The sequence below is a fragment of the Chelonoidis abingdonii genome, chromosome 11, assembly GCF_003597395.2.
Source record: "Chelonoidis abingdonii isolate Lonesome George chromosome 11, CheloAbing_2.0, whole genome shotgun sequence".
NCBI lineage: Eukaryota > Metazoa > Chordata > Testudines > Testudinidae > Chelonoidis > Chelonoidis abingdonii.
The window spans coordinates 50,867,972-50,888,739 of record NC_133779.1 but is presented as its reverse complement, the minus strand read 5'-3'; the positions used below and the strand labels follow the sequence as shown (position 1 = coordinate 50,888,739).

General features: G+C 41.3%; 1 protein-coding gene across 5 annotated transcripts in view; it reads left to right on the top strand.

Moving 5' to 3' along the window:
- The window catches only part of ARNT (aryl hydrocarbon receptor nuclear translocator), a 39,364-nt gene that overhangs the window by 321 nt on the left and 18,275 nt on the right, over positions 1 to 20,768 (top strand). For 2 of the 5 annotated variants that reach the window (XM_032767938.2, XM_032767942.2), the window contains exons 2-5: positions 10,819 to 10,930; positions 12,709 to 12,762; positions 15,259 to 15,303; positions 19,209 to 19,253. In XM_032767938.2, the coding sequence (XP_032623829.1) occupies positions 10,819 to 10,930; positions 12,709 to 12,762; positions 15,259 to 15,303; positions 19,209 to 19,253 (256 nt within the window). Of the gene's footprint in view, positions 1 to 10,818; positions 10,931 to 12,708; positions 12,763 to 14,200; positions 14,360 to 15,258; positions 15,304 to 19,208; positions 19,254 to 20,768 lie in introns of those variants that run through there. The other 3 variants (XM_032767939.2, XM_032767940.2, XM_032767941.2) reach the window with 3 other exon arrangements.

Genomic DNA, 20,768 nt, shown 5'->3' with positions numbered 1-20,768 from the left:
CGGGGGGGGAGGGGTGACCCACAGACCCGTAGACTTTCAGGTCAGAAGGGACCATTATGATCATCTAGTCTGACCTCCCGCACAACGCAGGCCACAGAATCTCACCCCCCCACTCCTGTAACAAACCCCTAACCCGTGTCTGAGCTACTGAAGTCCCCAAATTGTGGTTTGAAGACCTCAAGCTGCAGAGATTCCACCAGCAAGTGACCCCTGCCCCACGCTGCAGAGGAAGGCGAAAAGCCTCTGCCAATCTGCCCTGGAGGAAAATTCCTTCCCCACCCAAATATGACGATCAGTTAAACCCTGAGCATGTGGGCAAGACTCAGACAGCACCCAATACCTCCCAGACTGGTGAGTAATAACTCAAGCCGATTCTGGCGGTGCTGAGTGGAGTGGACTCCTGTCCACTGGAACACGTCAGGCCCCGCTGGGATCCCAAACTCAGCCAGATTCAAACCAGCTACCTAACAGAAGTGAACAGCTCCAGATCCCTTGATCGGTTCCCTCCCCTGCGATCCAGCCCCACTTGAGATTATTACCACTTTCACATCACGCTGGCCAAGGAGCCTGCGCTTTTGTAAACCAAGCCCATACGTTCAACCAGGATTTACAGCCCTCCCTGGGCTGGGAGGGGAGGAGTGGGGTGCCTTGGAGGGGGCGCTGGGGGAGGGGATGCGAGGCTGGGGTAGGAATGACCTGGAAGTGGGGGTCTGGGGGAAGGAAAGCTGGAGAGGGGTGACCTAGATTGGAGGGGGGGGTGCCAGGGATGTATGGTCTGAACTCAAGGTGGTGGAGGTTAGAAACTCTAGACCTCAGAGTTGGGGTGGGTGTGGGTCCCCCTCATATTTAAGCTTTGGGGGAAGGCTTAGCTGGGGCCTTTAATGGGGAATACACGAGGTGGGGCTGAACTCCCCTCACCCCAATGAATCCTCCCCTATTTTTTTCCTTCTGCACTTCAGTTTCGTGCACCTTGTTGGGTTGTGTTGCTGGCTAGCATGTGCCTCAGTATACCCTGCTTCCTTTCAAGGTCCACATCTGCATACAGTCCAGACAGTATGCTTGGCACCTATGTCTCTTTCCCAACCTCTGTAAAATCATGACTGGTTGGCGTGCTGTAGGTACACTCCAGAGAATTTTTATTTTGTGATTTTTTTTTTTTAAATGGCTAATATTGGGGTGTTATTTCCAGATCTTCTATGTTGTATGTTGACTTGTTTTTGCCTTAGCAAGAAACAAACTCTACTGTTGCTCAAAATGTTTGGACTTTGCCTATTGTAATTCATAGCAGTAAAAACAACATCCCATTTCATCATTTCTAAACTGATTGACAGGCAAAACTGACAGCACACAAGGGCATGAGTTTGGAGTGTGTAGTCAGCTTCTAACTTTCTCTCTTTGTAAACTCTGATTAACAACAGGAGCTCTTTTTGTCTGGGTGTAGGGGGAAATCTGGTACTTCTGATACTTGCTGATTTAAAACTGAATCTCATACCTTGTAGATTTCTGGCTAAATTCTTATCTCATTTGTATTGGTGTATCTGGTATAAGTTCCTTGATGTCAGTGATGTTATTGTTGATTTACAATGTTGTAACTCAGATCAGAATTTTGGGCCTCTGCTTGTGTTCCTTTGAATTGTGGTGTTTTTATGTATTCTCATTTGTGGCTTGAGGCTGATTAGGGGTCTCAGGCTGCCAGAGTTCAGGTTCATCTAGTACTGTTCAATAAAATGTTGAAGGATGACATTTTCATCCCAACTAAACACAACTTGGGTATAGTAACCTTTTGTGGCTTTCAGGATTAAGAAATCGTCTTCGGTCTTTAGTTTGTGGTGATCTTGAGGTGAGAGTGCAGCGCTGACGTCTAGAAATACGTGGTTGTGGTTTCGCGTATAAAGAACTGAAATTTTACAACCACCTAAAGCTAGAGTTCCCCATAATTGAGTCATTGATGCTTGTGTTGCCATTCTGTCAGAATATGGCAACTGAGATTGAAACTTAGACCCCGATCCTGCAAATACTTACCCATGTGCTTAACTCATCAGTGAGACTCCTCAAAGTAGTAAAAAGTTAAGCATGCACATATTTGCAGGATTGGGGCCTTATTAAGACCTTTCTTGTCTGCTTAGACTGTTGTTGTATTTTAGTATTGAATATTGTTTTCTCTTGCAATTTCACGAGCAAAAGAGGTGTAGTTAAATCCACAGCAATAATTGCTTGGCGCGATAAAGCTAGAGAAAAAACATTTTGTAAACCAGACTTTGTAACACAATTACGTTTCTTTGAACTACAAAGGAAATACTCAAATGAATGTTTTGTATTGTTCACACATGACAAAATGTTTACGCAACTTGATCCTGCTGAGTTGGATGATATTTATCATTATAGAGGCACTCTTTAAACATTGCTAAATTCACATGTCAGGAACAAGTTTTCTGTCCGTGGTTAATGTTTATAACTGCATGGCTGCAGTTTGACAAGCAGAGCAATAATAGCTTGGTCCTGTAAACAGGAAAAATTATTTGCTCTCTGGGTAAGCATTCATTATATACACAAGGATAATGTTTGTAAGATAAATTATTTGTCAGCTGCTGTCCTTGCAAGCGGTGACCCCCCCCCCCTTTCCCCCCCTTTGGTCTTAAAAAATGGACTGCAAAGTTCAAGTGAATCACTGCATATTTCTGGGCTTAACTCAGTGTCCTCCTATTAAGGAGGCTGTGAGTGTGGTGATGGGTAAAACTGGTCACAAAATGTTGCAATTTACAACTTGTTAAAAGCACAGAAATTTCAGCGTTAGGCCCGGATCCTTAAGTTCTGCACAGGAAGACCACTGTGCCCTTGTGGACCCTGACTGGCTTCATTTTCTGCAGGTGCTAGGTATGTTTGTGCCAAGCAGCTTGCAGAATCGAGTCCCAAGCCTGTTTAGTGGAAACATTCAGTGCACGTTTCTGGGCTTAACTCTATTTTCACATTAGCCTTGCTGTTCATAAGTGCTTGTGTTTCAACCTAAGCAGCAAGCAATAACATATTGCTAAGTGGACTACAGATGAAGCACCCCTTTTCATTTTAAAAAAAGTACTTCTCACATTTTAAATTTCTCCTTAAAGCACCATATCTTTCCACCCCTCAGTCCCCCAGCAGTTAATCTATGGCTCCCCCATAGCTTAAAGTTTCATTGCTTAAGGGAAGAAGGATTTAAACGGCTGAAGAGAATTGCATAGTATTTTAAGGATAATTTTTAATGACAGATTTTGCTTGTTGGTAAGATTTTTTTATTGGAATGGTGGAATAACATCCTGAGAATAAAAGGGAATAGTGAAAGGAAAAAATACCTTTCGGATGGAAGTGTACAATGAGGCTTGCTTTACTCAAATCAGTCTACAAGTGTAATATCTATTTGGATTATGGGAAAACTGTTAAGGTCAATAGGACAAATATTTGACCTTCTAGTTTTGTTATGAACCTCCATTCCCTGTTGTGCATATCTGCTTTTTAAATATTGGCAGTAAAGTGAAAGGTACAAGGTTTATTTGTTGTTGGATTCTTGTTAATGTCACTTTTCCTAGGAGCCTCATAAAGTGTAAACTGTGTCCTGACTCATAATAAATGCACAGCTCTTTTATTTTTTAAAAATATGCTCTGTTTTTTAATATACCTGAGATACTAAAGGTGACCAAAACATTTGGAAAACTTGTAACTTTTAAGGGTAATCAGGTTTTTTTGCCAATTACTTAGGTTCAGGTTTGCTGTGATTTCTTTCCTACCTTTCCTAAACTGGGGGAACCTATTAACTTCGGCTTTATTTAAATGAAACAACACTAGTATGCAATTTCCTTCTTAAACGTAGTTATGCAAACCAGTAAAGTCAGGCACACTGTTCAAACAGTAAAGCTTGCAGTTCTGTGAGTGAAATAGAAGAATGCAATAATCAAGTCTTCTAACTAGCTAAACATACTACTCTGTTGTAGCTGATACTGATCAGCTTTTTTGTAAACTTCCTTGCTGTTTCCATACCTAGCCTATTGTCAAGTTTCAGTCAAATAAGTCTTGTGCTAAAATACGCAAAACTGATACTAAACTGGCTAAACTGACAAGAGCAGATCTCTTAAAGTACACAGTTCTGAATTCAGGCATTCTGTCTTTCAAGTTTTTACTTCTGTGGTATTCCACCATTTTGTTGCCACCAGTTGAGGCATCCTCCTTCGCAAACAGAATTGATGTGCAAATCTGGATATTCAATTTTAAACGCTAGAAGAGAAGGAAGGAACAGAAGGTCATGGTCCATCAGTTATGTTTCAGCCTCTTCCTGTTCTGGATGGAAGTTATGGTGTTTTATATTTGCAGTCAGTCATATTGGTTAGAAATGCAAAAGATTGATAGCTTCTCTGAATCGTTTGATTTTTGTTTAGTTCTTCTGTGGTCCTGGTTTGGTGGTGTTCATTTGATATAATGGGTGTTGAAGGCAAACATGTATTGCTTCTGAATGGAGCTGCTGGAAAGGCTTGGAACAAAGACTTACATCTTATCATTCTAGCTATGTTTCTGTGATGACGATAATGTGAAACAAATCCTGTTTGCAGGGTCATGGAAGATTTGTCTTTTCCACTTTGACAGACAAAAGTTTCTCTCAGTGACACATTTGATCTTGCAGAAAGTTGGTTTCTTCACACTTAAGAATATGACTCTTTCCTGTCTTCCTGCTTAACTCCCGACAGTGTATACAATTTACTTCAGTAGAATAATGCTATTGTGCGTCAGTTGATCTGTTACTTCAGAGCACTCAAATGCTTGTTTTCTACTACTTCATCTATAGGCAGCTTTAGTCAAAACTTCATACACCGGCATTTGGTAAGCACTAATTTTTAGTTTGCTGTATTGGTCAGCAGCTTCCACATTTAATACAGTGAGAATAATAAACTACTTAATGAAGTCAATGCTGAGGACTGAAAAAGATGAAGAAGCCAGTGGGATGCCCAACCTTCATTTCAGACATTTCTAGGTTAGCAACATCCTGAACAGTTCATAACTCCACCATTTTTCTCTTGTGACCATTGATCCCACCCACTAGCCATGTCCTTCTTTTCAGTCTCTCCAGCCATCTCCCTTCACCTCTAGGCTCTTGGATAGTTTTATAACTTTAATGTTCCCTAAGGCACCACAAGGCTTGGTCTCATCACTTCCCTTCTAATTTCAGTATAAAATTTGTATTCAGATTAAGATTGGAAAAAAGACTGGCGCCTGATGTTTGTTTAACATTTGAAAGGGATTTATGATGTTCATATAAATATTTCCAGATGACAAAAGTTCTCATATTTTTAACACAATTTGAAAGAGGGTTCCCTCCCCCCAGGTGAAGGGAACACAAATGGATTTTCCACAGCCCCCTCTTTTTTATCCCTTTAACACTTAAATATGGGACTAGTCCTTCTATAGCACTTTCTACCCTCTGATCTCAAGGGATTCTACGGACTGTGAGTTTTCTTAAGCCTCACAACTATCCCCTGAGGTAGGAAAGTGTGCAGCGCGGTTCCAGTTTTTATAGATGGGGAAAGGAAAGGGATAAAGTCACTTGCCCAAATTCACATGGTGCATCTGTTTTTTAAAAACAAACAAAAAACCCTGAAGCCCTGAGAGCTAAAAGAACAGTTCTGGCAGTGGCCCTTGAAAATGCAGTGAACATTAAGAAAGCTCCTTTCTGATCTGTCTGTTTAAAATAAATAAATAAAAATTGCTGTTTTGCTTGTAAATCAGTCTTAAAAATATATGGTCATTTCCTTCCTCTGTCTTTAACTGGAAGTTCATCTCGCCTTAATAGAACAGTGACATACAGTGTGAGTTTCAGGAACTCCAGAAATGCAAATATCAAGGTTTAAACAGGAAAAAATTACATGCACCATAAAGCCAACAACTCCTTGAGCAGCCACATATACACAAGTCTAGACAAAAAGCAAACTCCTCCTTCGAGATTTAAATTACCTTCAAACCGAGGATTAGATTTACTAAACAAATGAAGCAACATCAACATGATATCTCTGAGTGCTATAGGCTTTAGATCTCTAGAGACAGGAGAGGCTATGTATTTAAAAAAAACAAACAACCTAAATCAATTTCAGAACTATTGTGTTCCTCAAACATTTAGGCAATTAAAACATTTAAGAGCCTTATGCAGCAGTAGGTGGTCTAGTCACCAGAAAGGAAGTAGGGGAAGGAAGTTTTTTAGGGCTGGAAGCTCCAGGTCTTTCCAGATGCACCGGGAACTCACCACTTTGTGGGAAAATTCTTTGAATGGGTTTTATTTTTAAAATATCCATACAAGTTTGACAGGGAATGGAGGTAAGAATCTAACTGCCCTTTGCCCTTAATCTCCTTTGCCGTATTGAATTCACCTGCAGAATGGGGTTTTCATGCTGACAAAGTTTTGGGGCTTTTAGTAAGCCGTCAATTAAAAAGAAATGAAATACCCTCTTCCGTTGCTATAGTAAAGTATTTATTTATATCAGAATTCTCATGCTGTTGATAAGGCTGAGAATAATGGCTCTGCTAATTGCCAAGCTCAATAGTTATTCTACAAAGCCGTCACTGCTGGTAAATTCTACAAACTGGCATAGCCTTGCCGTGATATTATGCAGTGGTATGAACCAAACTCAGGTTGGGGGTGCAAAAGAGACTAATGCAGGCTGGCAGTGTATTTTGGTGAAATGTTTGGGGAGAACTGCAGGTATTGTTTAAAAATGCTTTGGAATATTAGGATTTAATCTACTTGAAATCAGGTCACTTGAATTATTGCACAAATGCATAACAAAAAATGTTTCCGACTATTAACAATGACAGTTGTTAGCCTATATCTCTTTGTGTGGGGAGTGATTTTTCTCACAAAATGGCTTTAAAAATCCCCCAAATCTAGTCTAGTCGTGGAATAGATAATTCATATTTCGCGCCCAATAGATGTAGTATATGTTTCTTGATTGATTTGTGGCTGAGTGCTGTTCATTTTACTCTGGATGGATGGATCTTATGTTCATGACAAGATGTCTTGATTACAGTACTCTTGGCTAGCTAATGCAGTTATTGTAACGATCTGTAGTGATATGTAACCTTGTACTGTATAGTGTGTGATGCTGTGTGGTATAATTGCAGCAAGAGAACAAAAAAATATGCTGCCTGCAGTATTTGTAGTACTATAAACTGCCAGAGACTCACTAATTTATTTGTGTTGCAGTAGCACGTAGAGGCTGTAATTGAGATCCCGGGTCCCACTGTGCTAGGCACTGTACAAGTTCCTAGTAAGACAGTCCTCTGCCCCAAAGAGCCTACAGTATAAATAGGCAAGAGAAAGTGGAAAGGGAAATGGAGAAACAGAGAGGAGGTGTGACAGAGCCAGGAGTAGCTCCCGGAACGAAATCCTGGCCCCATTGGCGTCAGTGACAAAACTCCCATTACTTTCAGCTGGGTCTCTTGTGAATTCCAGTCCAGTGTTCTATCCACTGGACTACACAGCCTCTATCTCCTCCATCTCAGCTGGTCTGATGAGGCAGAAGTGTTTTTTCACCCTTTCACACAGAAAGTGTTTTTCACCTTTCATGCTGCAAGGCCCAGTTTGCCCTGGCTGTGGTTGGTGAGTCCAGTGGGATTCTTTAGTTGGAGCGAACAGCTACTTTGGTTGCGTTGTCTAACACGGGGTTAACGGTTTAGTGAGCTTGGTTATAAGTGAGCCTAGAGGTTGGTGACACATTATAGAAATGTGAAAGATAAATACCTGTCTAGTGCCCTACGTACACTACAATTCAAACCATGGTAACTAGAACGGGTACGCCAACACTTTTCTTGCTAGCAATGCACTTGCATAATTTCTGTATAGAGCAGGCCAGTCTGAACAGTGATGTTAGCCATTTGACAAAGCATACTATGTGCTCCATAAATAGGCTTGGCAGAATTAGAGTTGATGATGGCTTTTTTTATAATTTCAGTGGATATCAATGGGTTTTTTAAGCTTTTTTGTTTGTTTTGTTTTCCAATTTAAGTTTTCACTGTTGCAGGAAATTGTCAGGGGAGTCGTAAAATAACTATTTAGTGATGGGTAGACTTAGATTCAAAAAGTTAGTTTTAGAGCCATTACATTATAAATTGTCAATGTCGTATGTCAAAATATACAAAGTAAACGGCTGAAATCGAATGCTAAAGTTCTCAGACTCATGGACTTTAAGGTCAGAAGGGATCATTATGATCATTTAGTCTAACCTCCTGCACAGCGCAGGCCACAGAATCTAACCCACCCCGTAACAAATCCCTAACCTATGCCTGAGTTATTGAAGTCATCAAATTGTGGTTTAAAGACCTCAAGGTGCAGAGAATCCTCCAGTTGTAAGTTCAACTTTCATAATAGAGAGATTGCATTATAGTACTTCTAATGGGGGAGCTGAAAAATGCTATTTCTTTTTTTACAGTGCAAATATTTGTAATAAAAAATAGAGTGAGCACTGTACACTTCGTATTCTGTGTTGTAATTGAAATTAATATATTTGAAAATGTAGAAAACATCCAAAATATTTCAATAAATTGTATTCTATTTCTCAAGCAGCAATTTTCTTATTCTGCCTATCTGTAAATTTTAATGGAAATATTTTTTGTTGGTTTGCATATGTATAGTGAAATTGACATTTACTGATTAAAAATCTAATCCTTCTGAGCCTATCTATAAAATAGCTTAGGGCACAGAGCCATCCTCTTTGAGGCCAGGGAAATCCTGCTTAGTGCCAGTGCGCAGACTGCTTTCAAACCCAGTGCCTGAGCTTGCAAGTAATTGAGAACCCTCCACTCATGTGAGAGTTGAGAGCTGTTGATGTTTAATAGGCTTGGCCCCATAGTTTGAACTGTGAATGAAGAACTTGAAAGCTCTTTGCTGATAGGTTTCAGGTTGTTTTCAGGTAAGAATTGTTGTATTCATGTCTGAAATCTTTCACGTTACCATTTTGAGCATCTTGTATTTCAGGTGTGGAACCTTTTATAGAAGTTAATTTCAGTATCAAGTACCACAATCTCTGAAGACCATGATCATTTCCTCCCACGGTTCTTCTCTTTCTTCTGGTTCCCTTCTGTGTTCTAACCTAATGTAGCTTATCCCAATTAAATAACAGGCAAAAGATTTTTTGTTCCAAAAGTGGTCCTAAATAGGAGGAGTAACGTATGCCTTGTTTAGCCAAAGAACTGTTTCTGGGTGAGGTTTGTGTGATTTGCATCTTATCATAAAGCTTTCAGTCTTTCAGTCTAAAAACAAAAACACAAACCGTGAACTCATCCCATGCTGACATTTGATTCAATAATCCTTCAAATGATGGGCAGTAGGCAGGTTGGATCCTTTGTTACAATGAGTAGATGCTTTTTCCATTATGCTATTATTGTGAATGTCCTTCTCTCTCAAAACCACAAACTTATTAGAGATTTGGTATTCCCAAGATCTCGGTTTTTCCCTCTGGTCTATTTTACTGAAACATTGTACCATGCAGGCACTGCAGTTACTGACTTTTTAAAGCAAGTAATGTAATTAACATATTCATTTAGAGGTTTATATGGTTAGACACAATTCTTACTTGGAGAATGAACCATGAATATGTTAGAAAGGGGCAGGAAAAATCTCATTAAATTTAATTAACTCAGCTCAATACAAAATGTGAATAATTCAACTGGTTTTGAATTCTAACATGCATATTTTAAATCTGGCTCTTTTCTTGTGCTCCCAAGTTGCTCCGGGTTAGAATCTTTACTTCGGCCTAGAGGGTTTGCAGCAAAAACCTTAGTCTTCCCTTAATAAGAACTTACTTATACTATGCACTTCTTTCTGTAAAAGGAAATCTCTTCTCTTGGGTTAATTGTTGTGGCACCAAAAACGGGGACAATGCTGCTATGTCAAATATGCTTTCTCCTCAATTGTTCTGCCATTTGATGGAGGCACATGGTTAATATATTTGTGGTCAGATGAAGTCAGTGCTGTTTAGCTTTGAGTTTCAGCATAATTCCTCAGTGTGAAGTTATACTGGAACTGTAGAAGCAAGCAGGGATTAGATCACTTCGTAAAGGACAGACAGATCTTTCTGACTCGATCACCAGTTTGAATCCAGCCCAGATTGGTAGTGACCGTAGCTGCTGCTGTTCCGTGTTGTTGAGGATAGGTAATGAACAAGAGTGGTGACCGGTGTTTCAATCCTCAAACTGTCTCTGAGACTGTATGGTTTCAGGATGTCTCCCTGGTCCAATTCAGCACAGTTACTTACCTAATAAAACTCCACTCTTCTACCATGTTTCATGTGTAGATTTCAAAAGGGTTCTACAAACATTAGTTGACTGCCCAACACCCTTATGAAGTAGCGTCCATAAGAAAAATGCATGAAAATGTACTTCGTAGTGCTAGCTCCAACATGAGTTTGATTCTTTCCCAATTGTATTAATCATTTTAGTAGCTCACAGCTTTCCTTCCCTCTCCCTTCTGCATACCAGAGTGGGGCCAACTAGTATTTGAGACAGTCTCCACTTCCATCCATGACCACGCCAAGCTCCTCCTCCTCCTTAAAAGGAGAACATCTTTGAGTTTGACGATCTGAGCTTTTGATCTTATGAAAACAGCAAGTGCTTAGATCCTTAATACAGGCTCTGAAGAGGAGAGCTCGATGAGAATCTGACTTGCACATTGTATAAAGTCTACCCATTTAAATACATTATGGGCTTAACTGCATTGGGGCTCAGATTTAATCACTTCTAATGGATAACGTGCTTCAGAATCTGAAACCTAGTGGGACTTGGCATAATTGCTTTTTCTCTCCTGCTCAGAAATGGCATCAGATGTTCCCTCTTTGAGTGCAGCAGTTGCTTCTGGGAACCCTGGACCCGGTACACAGGCTGGAGTAGCCATTGTCCAGAGGACAAACAAGAGACGACCAGGGTAAGTTGTAATCACTAAAAACATAGGAAGCTCCCTGAGACAGTGTCTGCTTCCTTGCAGAGCAATTTGTGTAACCTAGCAAGGAGTGATCAGCCTTGTAGTGAGGAAACATCCTTCCCTTTGAAAGGATTTAACTATTCCTCTGTCGCTTCAGCTACTCTTTGACTTCCGTTTAGGCCTTGTCTACACTGCCGTTTTACAGCACTGGAACTTGCATCACTGGGAGGGGTGGGGTTACCCTCCTGAGTGAAGAAAGTTTCAGCGCTGTAAAATGGCAGTGTAGACAGAGCTGGGAGCTATTCCCCTCGCAGGTGTGGGTGGTTTTTTTTCAGTGCTGGGAGAGGAGCCGTGACTACACAGCCACGTTGCGCTTAAACATCAGTTGTGTAGACAAACCCTCAGTCTTTTTATCTTGTTGTGTCTTTTATGCAAACCATATTCCCAAATGCCTCCAAGTTAACACGATTAGAGTTAAAGGGTGCAGTCACAAGAAGTTGAGTTTCAGGACAAAGAGAAAAGATGTCTTCATCCAAGGCTGGGAATGACGGGGCGGGGGGTGGGTCACTGAAGCACAGATATAAGGAGTCTGCTCCAAAATATGGTAGCTGCAAAGGAGAAAACACTTCTGCTGGTGCAGAAGCTGAGACTGTGGGAAGGGATGGAGAATGCCAGTGGATCAGTAATGCTTCTGCAATGCCTTTCTGCTGAGACTCTGTAGGGAGAGCTTTATGATAGCAGTAGTGCTTGCACTGCTGTTTTATTTTGCTAAAATACCTTTGCAAGTTGAAGGGACAGGGAAAGCATACTTGAATAGTTTCTTTTAAAATGCCCATTGCTGGTAAAGTCCTCTTATTTTCAAGCTGACTAAAACATTCCCCTACCAGCTTTGCTCGCTGCTCTAGCACGTGTCCCTCCCACTCTGCATCCTACTTGTTCCTTGCATTTTACTTACAGACTCGTATGCAGCTGAGCTGGTTCTGCATGCCAGGTTCCAAATTGAAACGAAGCAAAGTGATAACTCTTTTTTCCCCCCTCCCGTGCATACAGAAGGTGGTCACAATAAAAATGGTGGCCCTTGTCTACTGCAGTGATTCCATCTAATGTCACTGAGAATGTCACTGGGCAGTTCAGACTTCACTAACTTTTATTTTGTTTTCTTTTTTTAAACTAAAGGAAATGTGACTCTTTTAAAGTTGTGAAAACCAAATTCTCCAGTTGGAGACTGCCACTTGGATCAGATCAGGGTGTGGGGAGTGCAGGGAGCTACACCTCTACCCTGATATAATGCGACCCAATAGAACACGAATTTGGATATAACACGGTGAAGCAGCGCTCCGAGGGGGCAGGGCTGGTGCCTTGGCGGATCAAAGCAAGTTCGATATAATGTGGTTTCACCTATAATGCGATAAGATTTTTTTGGCTCCCGAGGATGGCGTTCTATTGGGGTAGAGGTGAATCTGCTTTATCAGATCACTCGCTGTTCTGAATCACCCACAATACCTGGTAATCGAGGTTAACACATGACGAAGGTGATCTCATGCCAAATAGCCTTCCGCACCGTTGCATACTCCATTTCTGGCAAGTGCATATGGGAAGCCCGCTATCTGAATTTCCTGGCTCTTCTCAGTATTACTGTAATGTGGGGTGGTTTTTAATATTAGCTTCAAACAAATTCTGCATCTTTCCAAGGTGCAAGTTGCAGGGCTGACAGCAGATAACCAGCTCGAAAGGAGAAACTCTCTCTGGTAATGGTTGCTTCTCCCGCTTCTGTTTTTCAGGCTTGATTTTGATGATGATGATGATGATGAAGAAGAAGGGAGCAAATTCCTCAGGTGAGGTGGCTCTTTCCATTCATATGCTTGCTAAAATATACCAAACTTATGGTAAAACATGGGGTGAAAACACCCTCCACATGAGGAGGGCTTCCCTCCCAGCACTAGCGGGAGTAGGATTTACCCTCTTTAGAGGAAGGCACAGCAGCCCTCCTTGGGCAGGGGGATGATTTGCAGTAACACAAGGTCTGTTGGATAGGGGTGGGGAGAACACAGATGCTCAGCATTTAGGGTCAGCTAATCAAAGCAAGGAGACTCAGATAAAAAAATTTCTATTCGCATATCCCTGGTGTGCTAAAGCACTAGAGAGAAATCTCAGAACAGTATGTGTCATCCTGCATCCCAGTATGCTGTCATATCTAAACCCACTGGAGTGAGCCAAAGAGACAGCGTTAACTGTCTGGAAACTAGACTGGTGTGTTCATTCACACCATGCAGTGGTATTCGGGTAGCTTTCCGACAGGGCAGACCAGATAGTGTCCTGTCATATGTTCTATTGCTGCCCTCTGTGTTGGAGTATTCCTGTTAGAATGCCTAAACCAAAAATGTCTGCTAGTGGTGAGTCTTGATGAGCCACGACAAGACAGGTACTAGCTATAGAGTAATACATCACTCGGTTATTTCAGTTGTTAAGATTAAGTATGGTGCTGCAGAAACATCCCTGCTAGTGTAACAAAGTGGCTAATGGAGGAAAGCAAATGTGATTTAACTCCTTTTAGATCTTTCAAAGGCGAGTTAAGCAGCTGTTCAGTGTGTCCTTTGGGAATACAAGTCCAGCCTAACAGCATGTTTCTCCTATAACAAGGTCAAACCCTTTTGCTAATGAGCTGAGTTTCCATTACTGTCCTAGCAATCTGCCATTCCATCTATTGTACGGAGGCTCTAGGTTAGTTTACAGCAGCCCCCTACAGTTGAGAACTCCCAGTGGCTGCAAACGTCCCTATTTATCATAATCCATATGGAAGATTGGGAAGTCATGAAGAGCTTATGTAATTAATCTGTAGTTACATGGATCGGTTTTTTGATTTAGACAACTCTAATGCAATCGTAGGATGCATTAGACTAGGTATTTCCAGTAGATATGAGGAAGTGTTATTGCCATCATACAAGGCACTGGTGAGACCTCTTCTGGAACACCGTGCTATTCTGGTCTTCCATGTTTAAGGAACATGAATTCAAACTGCAACCTGTAGTCCTTATCTGCATGATCAGAGGAATGGAGAATCTACCTGAAGAGAGGAGACTTAAGGAACTTTTCTTGTTTAGCCTAACAAGGTGAAGGGTTTGGGGGAGAGATGATTGCTCTCTTTAAATACATCTGAGGGATAAAAACCAGGGAGGGAGAGGAGTTATTTAAGTTAAGGGCCAATGTTGGCGCAAGAACAAATGGCTATAAACTGGCCATCGATAACTTTAGGCTTGACATTAGCTCAAGGATTCTAACCATCAGAGGAGTGAAGTTCTGGAGCTGCCTTCCAAGGGGAGACATAGGGGTAAAAAACCCTAACGTTTATGAGGGGTGCCTACAATGGTAGATGGCCCATCCGCGACTGCTATTAGCAAGTATCTTCAATGGCCAGGGATGGAACACTAGAAGGTGAGGGCTCTAAGTTACTACAGAGAATTCTTTCCCAAGTGTATGTCCTGTGGGTCTTGCCCACATGGTCAGGGTCTAACTGACTGCCATATTTGGGGTCGGGAAGGAATTTTCTCCTGAGATCAGATTGGCAGCGACTCGGGAATTTTTTCATCTTCCTTTGCTGCATTGGTCACAGGTTGCTTGCTGGTTTGAACTAGAGTAAGAGGTGGATTCTCTGTCATTTTAAGTCTTTTACTGAAGACCTCAGATCTAGATTTACTCAGCTAGAGGCTATGGGCCTACCGCAGGAGTGGGTGGATGAGTTTCTGTGACTTGCAATGTGCAGGAGATCAGTCGAGATGATTATGACGTTCCCTTTTGGCCTTAGAGTCTGAGTCTAATGAAGCTTACAATCCATATGTCAATTTGTCAGTTTTTCCCAGGCTGCATGGCATTTTGCTATGCAATTTAATGCCATTCAAGCTTTGGAATGGCTAACGAACATGACAATGGTTCCGGCTTCTTTATTTTTGTAGTGTATGTAGGATTTATCTACTGAATTCTAAGTCATTGAATGGGTAAGGCTATGGGAAAAATGGCATCTTCAGAGCATAATTTAAGCCATTTTATTTACGACATTCGGGCAATGAGAGGTGATTGATCTTGGTATGAGATCACTTTTATGTGTCATATGGAGGAAATGTAACTAATAGGCTTATTAATCTCTAAGCACTTGAGAATGGGAAACAAAGCTATGACTTCACTATGTCAGGTTGTAACTTGTATTCTACATAACTGGTGTATTTTGTTCAGTGTGTGGCTCTCCCACACAATTTAATCAGCTTGTTACTTTATTGGTTAAAAGGAATGGCATGTAAATATTTTAAAACATTTTTTTTCCTTTCTCCCCCTCCTAGATGTGATGATGATCAGATCCCAAATGATAAAGAGAGATTTGCCAGGTAAGAATCCATAAAATCCACAAAGTCCTACTGCTTACGTCTGGGGCACCCCCCCTGCCTGGTAGTGCATGTTCATCACCCTTCTCATTTTTTGTGTTTTTTCTGAGGAAAGCCTACATCTTGCACCAGGGAAGCTAGAAATCCTGCAAAATTGCTTTAAAGCAGTTTGATTGTAAAGGTATCAAACTAATTCAGTCTGACTTTTTTGTGATGCTTCTCCTTGTTCAGCTGTCGATTAGGAGCCCCCAGATCTTATAAAAATACAAGTGTGCCGCATGCTTGTAATGAACTGTACTTGTAGAGCGTTTCCTTTTCTGCCTGTAATATGCTTCCTGCGTGTTGCCTACTTGTGTATTTTGTAAAGGAATTCTGCCAAAGCGGTGTGGATAAATGGGTTGGGTTTTTTTACAGACCAGATAATAGAATAGCATTATTAGAACTCTTTGACCTTGAAGTTTGAGGGAAGTGCCTGATAATGTTGGTGCTGTAGCACTTTCCTCAAGCACAGCTGAAGTCGATGGGAGCTGAGGGCATTAAACGCTTTGCAGGAAGCTCTGTATACCATCCAGAATTGGGCGCTGGTACTGTTGTATTTCTCAGATTGCCTTGGGCGCATTGAAGGGGCACCGCAGGGCTAGAGTGAAGCTAATTTAAGCTGATTTGAAATGTTTAATTTAAATGTTTTTTTTTACCATGAGTTTGTAATGTTGCTAAACGTTTGTGTTATGTATGTTCTGAATGCTGTCTCCAGTCCACATCTTCATTGTGAGAGTCCATTTTGTCTTCTGATTTTGCTAAACTCTTAGCCAAAATAAGCAGCTCTAAAGCATTAGCATCAGTGCATGCAATGACTTGTATTAAGCAGCTAAATCATGCAGCTAGAACCAATGAATGCGCTAGATCGATATGCGCCTGAGCTTGGTGGAGTTAAAATACAAACTTCAGAGCATGAGGCTCATCTCTGGGTATAAATTATGGCCCTTACTCAGTGTCAGAACTGCTAGTATTCCTCCGGAGAGAAAGCAAAGGATGTTACTTGTGTTTATAAAGAACTTCCATTCACTAAAATGCTGTGGGCAAAGGGTCTTGCAGTGTAGTGGGTCGTGGATCTTAAGGTTTGGGGGTGCAGAGGAGGCAGGAATGGTACTGACCCTTCTGTAGGGAGCCCTTCTCAGGCAGAAGGACTGTGTGTGCGCCAGTGTTGGGCCTCTGAAAGGGAAAAAGATTAAAAATGGTGTGTGGGGACTGGGGTTTTGGCAGAGCTCCTTGGGTAAGCTATAGTGTTCCTGTGCTCGAGTTCTGTTACAGCAGCTCTGCATCTCCAGGTTTCTTTCCTAACTCCTTGTTTCTGTGCATTTGCACTGGAGCTGTAACTTTCTTTAACAACAAAAGTCGCAGCACAGAGAGCGAACTCTCAAAACCAGCCTCTTCAGGCCTGTTAGGGGCAGTACATACATCTACAAGATAATGCTGTGGGCTCAACTTCACTAGGTTTTTGTACTTTGAGTTAATTGCCAGTTCACTTCAGTTCACATTAACCAACCCGCACTGGCTAACTTGTGTGAAGACGACTTCTTTCCCTAGTGTAAGTATGGCCTTGGTGGCTTTTGAAGAAGCTTAAATATAATAAAAAAGGCAGATTCATTAAGCATTATCGATGCATAATGTAGCATAGGTTCTCTTGGTATCATGTGATGTGATATCCTAGGACTGCTTTACAGGATCAGACCGTTAGCTCTCGATTTGGATATACTGTTTCAGTCCCTGACCCTTCTCAGAAGTTGAGTTAATTCTATAATACTCCAAGCCAGTGGTGCAGTGTTGCACGTGAGGTTGTGTGGAAATTCACCTTGACCCTCTGCATGTGATCAGCTTACACCCTGAAGTATGAGATCAGGTTCTCCTTATCTTGGCATACAAATATTAGGAGCGATCTACCTTATAATTACCCAGGTTAAAACAAATAGCTACTGCCTTTAACGTCCACTCTTGTGGTTAAAAAATTAAACAAATGAAACAGTAGAGGCATTGAGCTGCTAATGTGCAGGACCACTGTGTCCAACATCATTCTGTATATCTTCAGCACTTAGTGTCTGTTCCTTAGTGGTGTAAATGGGTACATTCTCTCCTATACATGTTGACTGTAAGGCAGCCAGCAAGAATACAAGTTACTTCAGGTGTAGAATAGTACCGGAAATAAGCGGGCATTACATTCATAGAATCCAGGTCTGTTGTATCTTAGGTGCATTTAACATGCGCGATTTCAGCTTTATGCGGTCGGCAAAAACAACAAAAAAGAAAAATAACAATTTAAATACTGTTTCTGTAGTGTGGGCGATTCTGCCGCCATTACACTCAGTGTAATTTTGACTATACGCGATTTTCGCTTTATGCGCTAACTGCGGAACGTAACCCCAGTAAGATAAGACAGACCTGTATCAGGGTTGGAAGGGACCTCGGGAGGTCATCTAGTCTAACTGCCTGCTCAAAGCAGGACCAGTTCTCAACTAAATCATCCCAGCCAGGGCTTTGTCAAGCCTGACCTTAAAAACCTCTATACACTGCTGCTGTATGATTATTCTTTATCAATCTATGTAGAATTGGAAACTCTTTCACTACTGGTGGAATGACGAATGCAGTAAAGATTGGGGTTGGATAAAATATATATTTATACAACACATTTGATCATGATACCCAGGGACAAAAGTCGTTTATATCCATGGAATTAAATTGCACCTATTTTGCCCATTAATCCATCTCTACTGGGATCTCTGAGCATCTTTCATATGGCCACAATTTACCAGCTGAGAGTCTCTCTTTCTTCTCCTGCTCCCCCCTTTTTCCTCAAAATATGTATTGAGTAAACCAGGGCTCTAAAGTCAAACATCAGCTATTCAGTACAGGACTAATAATGGTTTTAAGGGCCAGTATATCACAGTTGGCCAGTGCTAGAAACTTATGCTCCACTCCGTGAATCCTAACTCTATCTTGAAGAGCATGCTCTTTTATGCCTGGCAAGCAGTGGGAGACTAAACATAAAATTGTAGCTCCCTGATTTATAGAGAACATTTAGTATCTGAAAACTTACAAATGTAGCTTTTGAATCATGATGTGGTACCTAAAGCAACCTGGTTTGAAGGACAGGGAGGTTTGGAAAAAATACCAGCAAACTTTTGAAAGTCTCTCCCCCCCTCCCCCCACCCCCAATACTTTTTTGTAACAATGCTATATGAGCAAACGTGTTGTTGTGATTGTAAGGTTTCTGTAGGCTCCTTGTTTAGATGGCTTGCACAATACCTCTGTGGTTTCACCACTCATGCATAATGTGGTTGTCCCAAATGTATGCCGACTCCGTCTCATCACGTGGTGTCTGGGTATTTTACAGTGTTAAAAAGGGACTTGTGTCTTGGTCTCTGACTCTCCTGGCATTTGTGGGTGTCCTTATATGCGAAGTCTGAGTGTCTTTTGTCTAGCTCGCTAGTATGTTAACACTACGGATCAACAGGCTGTTTATATTGGTTAAAAATACCTTCTTTCTCGTTATTTAGGGAGGTAAGTGTATTTTAATGTGACTGAGAGTCAGGACTTCTGGGGGCACTTTCCAGCTCTGCTGCTGACCTTCTGCAAAATTATTTCTCTGTGCCTTGGTTTACCCGTCTGTAAAAATGAATCTAACACTTGCCTACTTTATAGGCTTGCTTGATGTTTTCAGAGCGCTTTGAGACACTTTGATAGAAGATGCTAGATAAGTGTATAACAGAATACGTTTAATGACCTCTTTGTTTTGTGATCTGTCTTATTACAGAACAGATGTGTCTGTAGGTTGTTTCCTAATACATCTTCCCGTTTTTTCATTTCTTTAAACTTTTTTCCATTTTAGCTTAGTTCACTAATTTTATTTTTAGGTCTGATGATGAGCAGAGTTCAGCGGATAAGGAAAGACTTGCCAGGTAGGTAGGAGAATGGAGATTTCAAGCATGGCAAAGCAGAATACTTGCTCTCCTTGGTGTTTCTGCAGGCATCTCCACTTTTTTTTTTCCTTATCTGCTGCAATAAAGGACTTGAAACTGGACAGACTTCTGGAAATCTGTGTAATAGTAAAACTTCAAGCTGTATTCTCCTTGTGAGAACATCTTGCAGGAGTACCCTCAAAAGAATTGGTTTGCATCCAAACCCAGACAGCAGGAAGATTGCAGGGCAGAGTGTGGCTGGGCCAGCACTTTCACAGATTACTGTAGCTCTGCTAACTTCAGCCTTGGCAAGTAAAACCTCTCTTCTGCTGGACTGAGAGAGGCTAGGTGCCGGAATCCCTGTTTGTAAGCTCCTGCCCCATTGCAATGGTGCCTTTTACCATTGTATAAATAGATATCACATTTGTATTGGCCAGACTTCTTCTAAACGCAGTACCATGCCAAATATTGGTTTGGTGTATGGCCAAACAGAATGGGCACAGTACTGTAAAAGAGGAAGGTTTTTTTTGTTTTTTAATGTTATTGAAAAGTCACTGCTCTTAAGTAATTCACAGAATCATTACGTGGGTTTGTGTGTTTAGAATCTGACAAGATTCTCGTTGGCTTATTACATTCTGTCTAAGAAGCAGAGACACCTTCTGGAAGTGCAGCATTTCAGAGTTGAAATATTTCTGACCAGATAAGAAAAAGATGGTCTGTGGCTTAAAGGAAGACCCCCTAAGTGTGTGTCTGGCAGACGAGGGACTTTTTAGCTGCTTGTGTAGACAGTAAAATGCAGTACTTCCAGGAGTCCTCGTTCTTCTTCAATTAAGCAGCGACCCCACAATCTCTCGTTACGGCTGCCTTGCAAAATCCTTCTTGTTGGGAAGAGGTTTTTGCAATGGGGCAAGTAAAATAGCATTGCTTGATTTCCCCATTATCCTGACAGAAAGGGTAGGTGAGTAACACATGTCTGGGCAGGTAAATTTTCATTGCAACGATGGAAAGCTAAATTAAAGATGAATGGGATATTCAAAGCACTGTGCCGAACACCATTCTCCCTTCAGCGTAAAGCAAGTCCCCGTTAAAAACTGCATAAGCCTAATAGGTGAGACTTCATTTTTTTTTAAAGTTTTCCCTTTTTCATCTATTGTATTTAATTCATTTTTTTTTACCGTTTCTTCCACTTGCTGTCATCCATCCAGTTTCATCTCCCATCGTGTGATTCCTTGCATCTGATCCACTCTGTTTGCACCTCTAATCAATCTTTCCTATAGGAAACCTGGCATTATCTTCTGGTTTGAAAAATCCACCTTCATAACCCAACTAAATTGCACTTGATCCATAAATGCAACATGCGAACACATGCTAGCCTCTATCCTGGGGGTCCTAACAGGGAATGTCCCCCAGGAGCAGACAGATTGCTGAGAGAGGCATGTTAAACCTACTAGTGGGATCAAATCAAGGAACCTTAGTTCTAATGCATCTCTAGGAATCTGTACCTTCACACTAGCG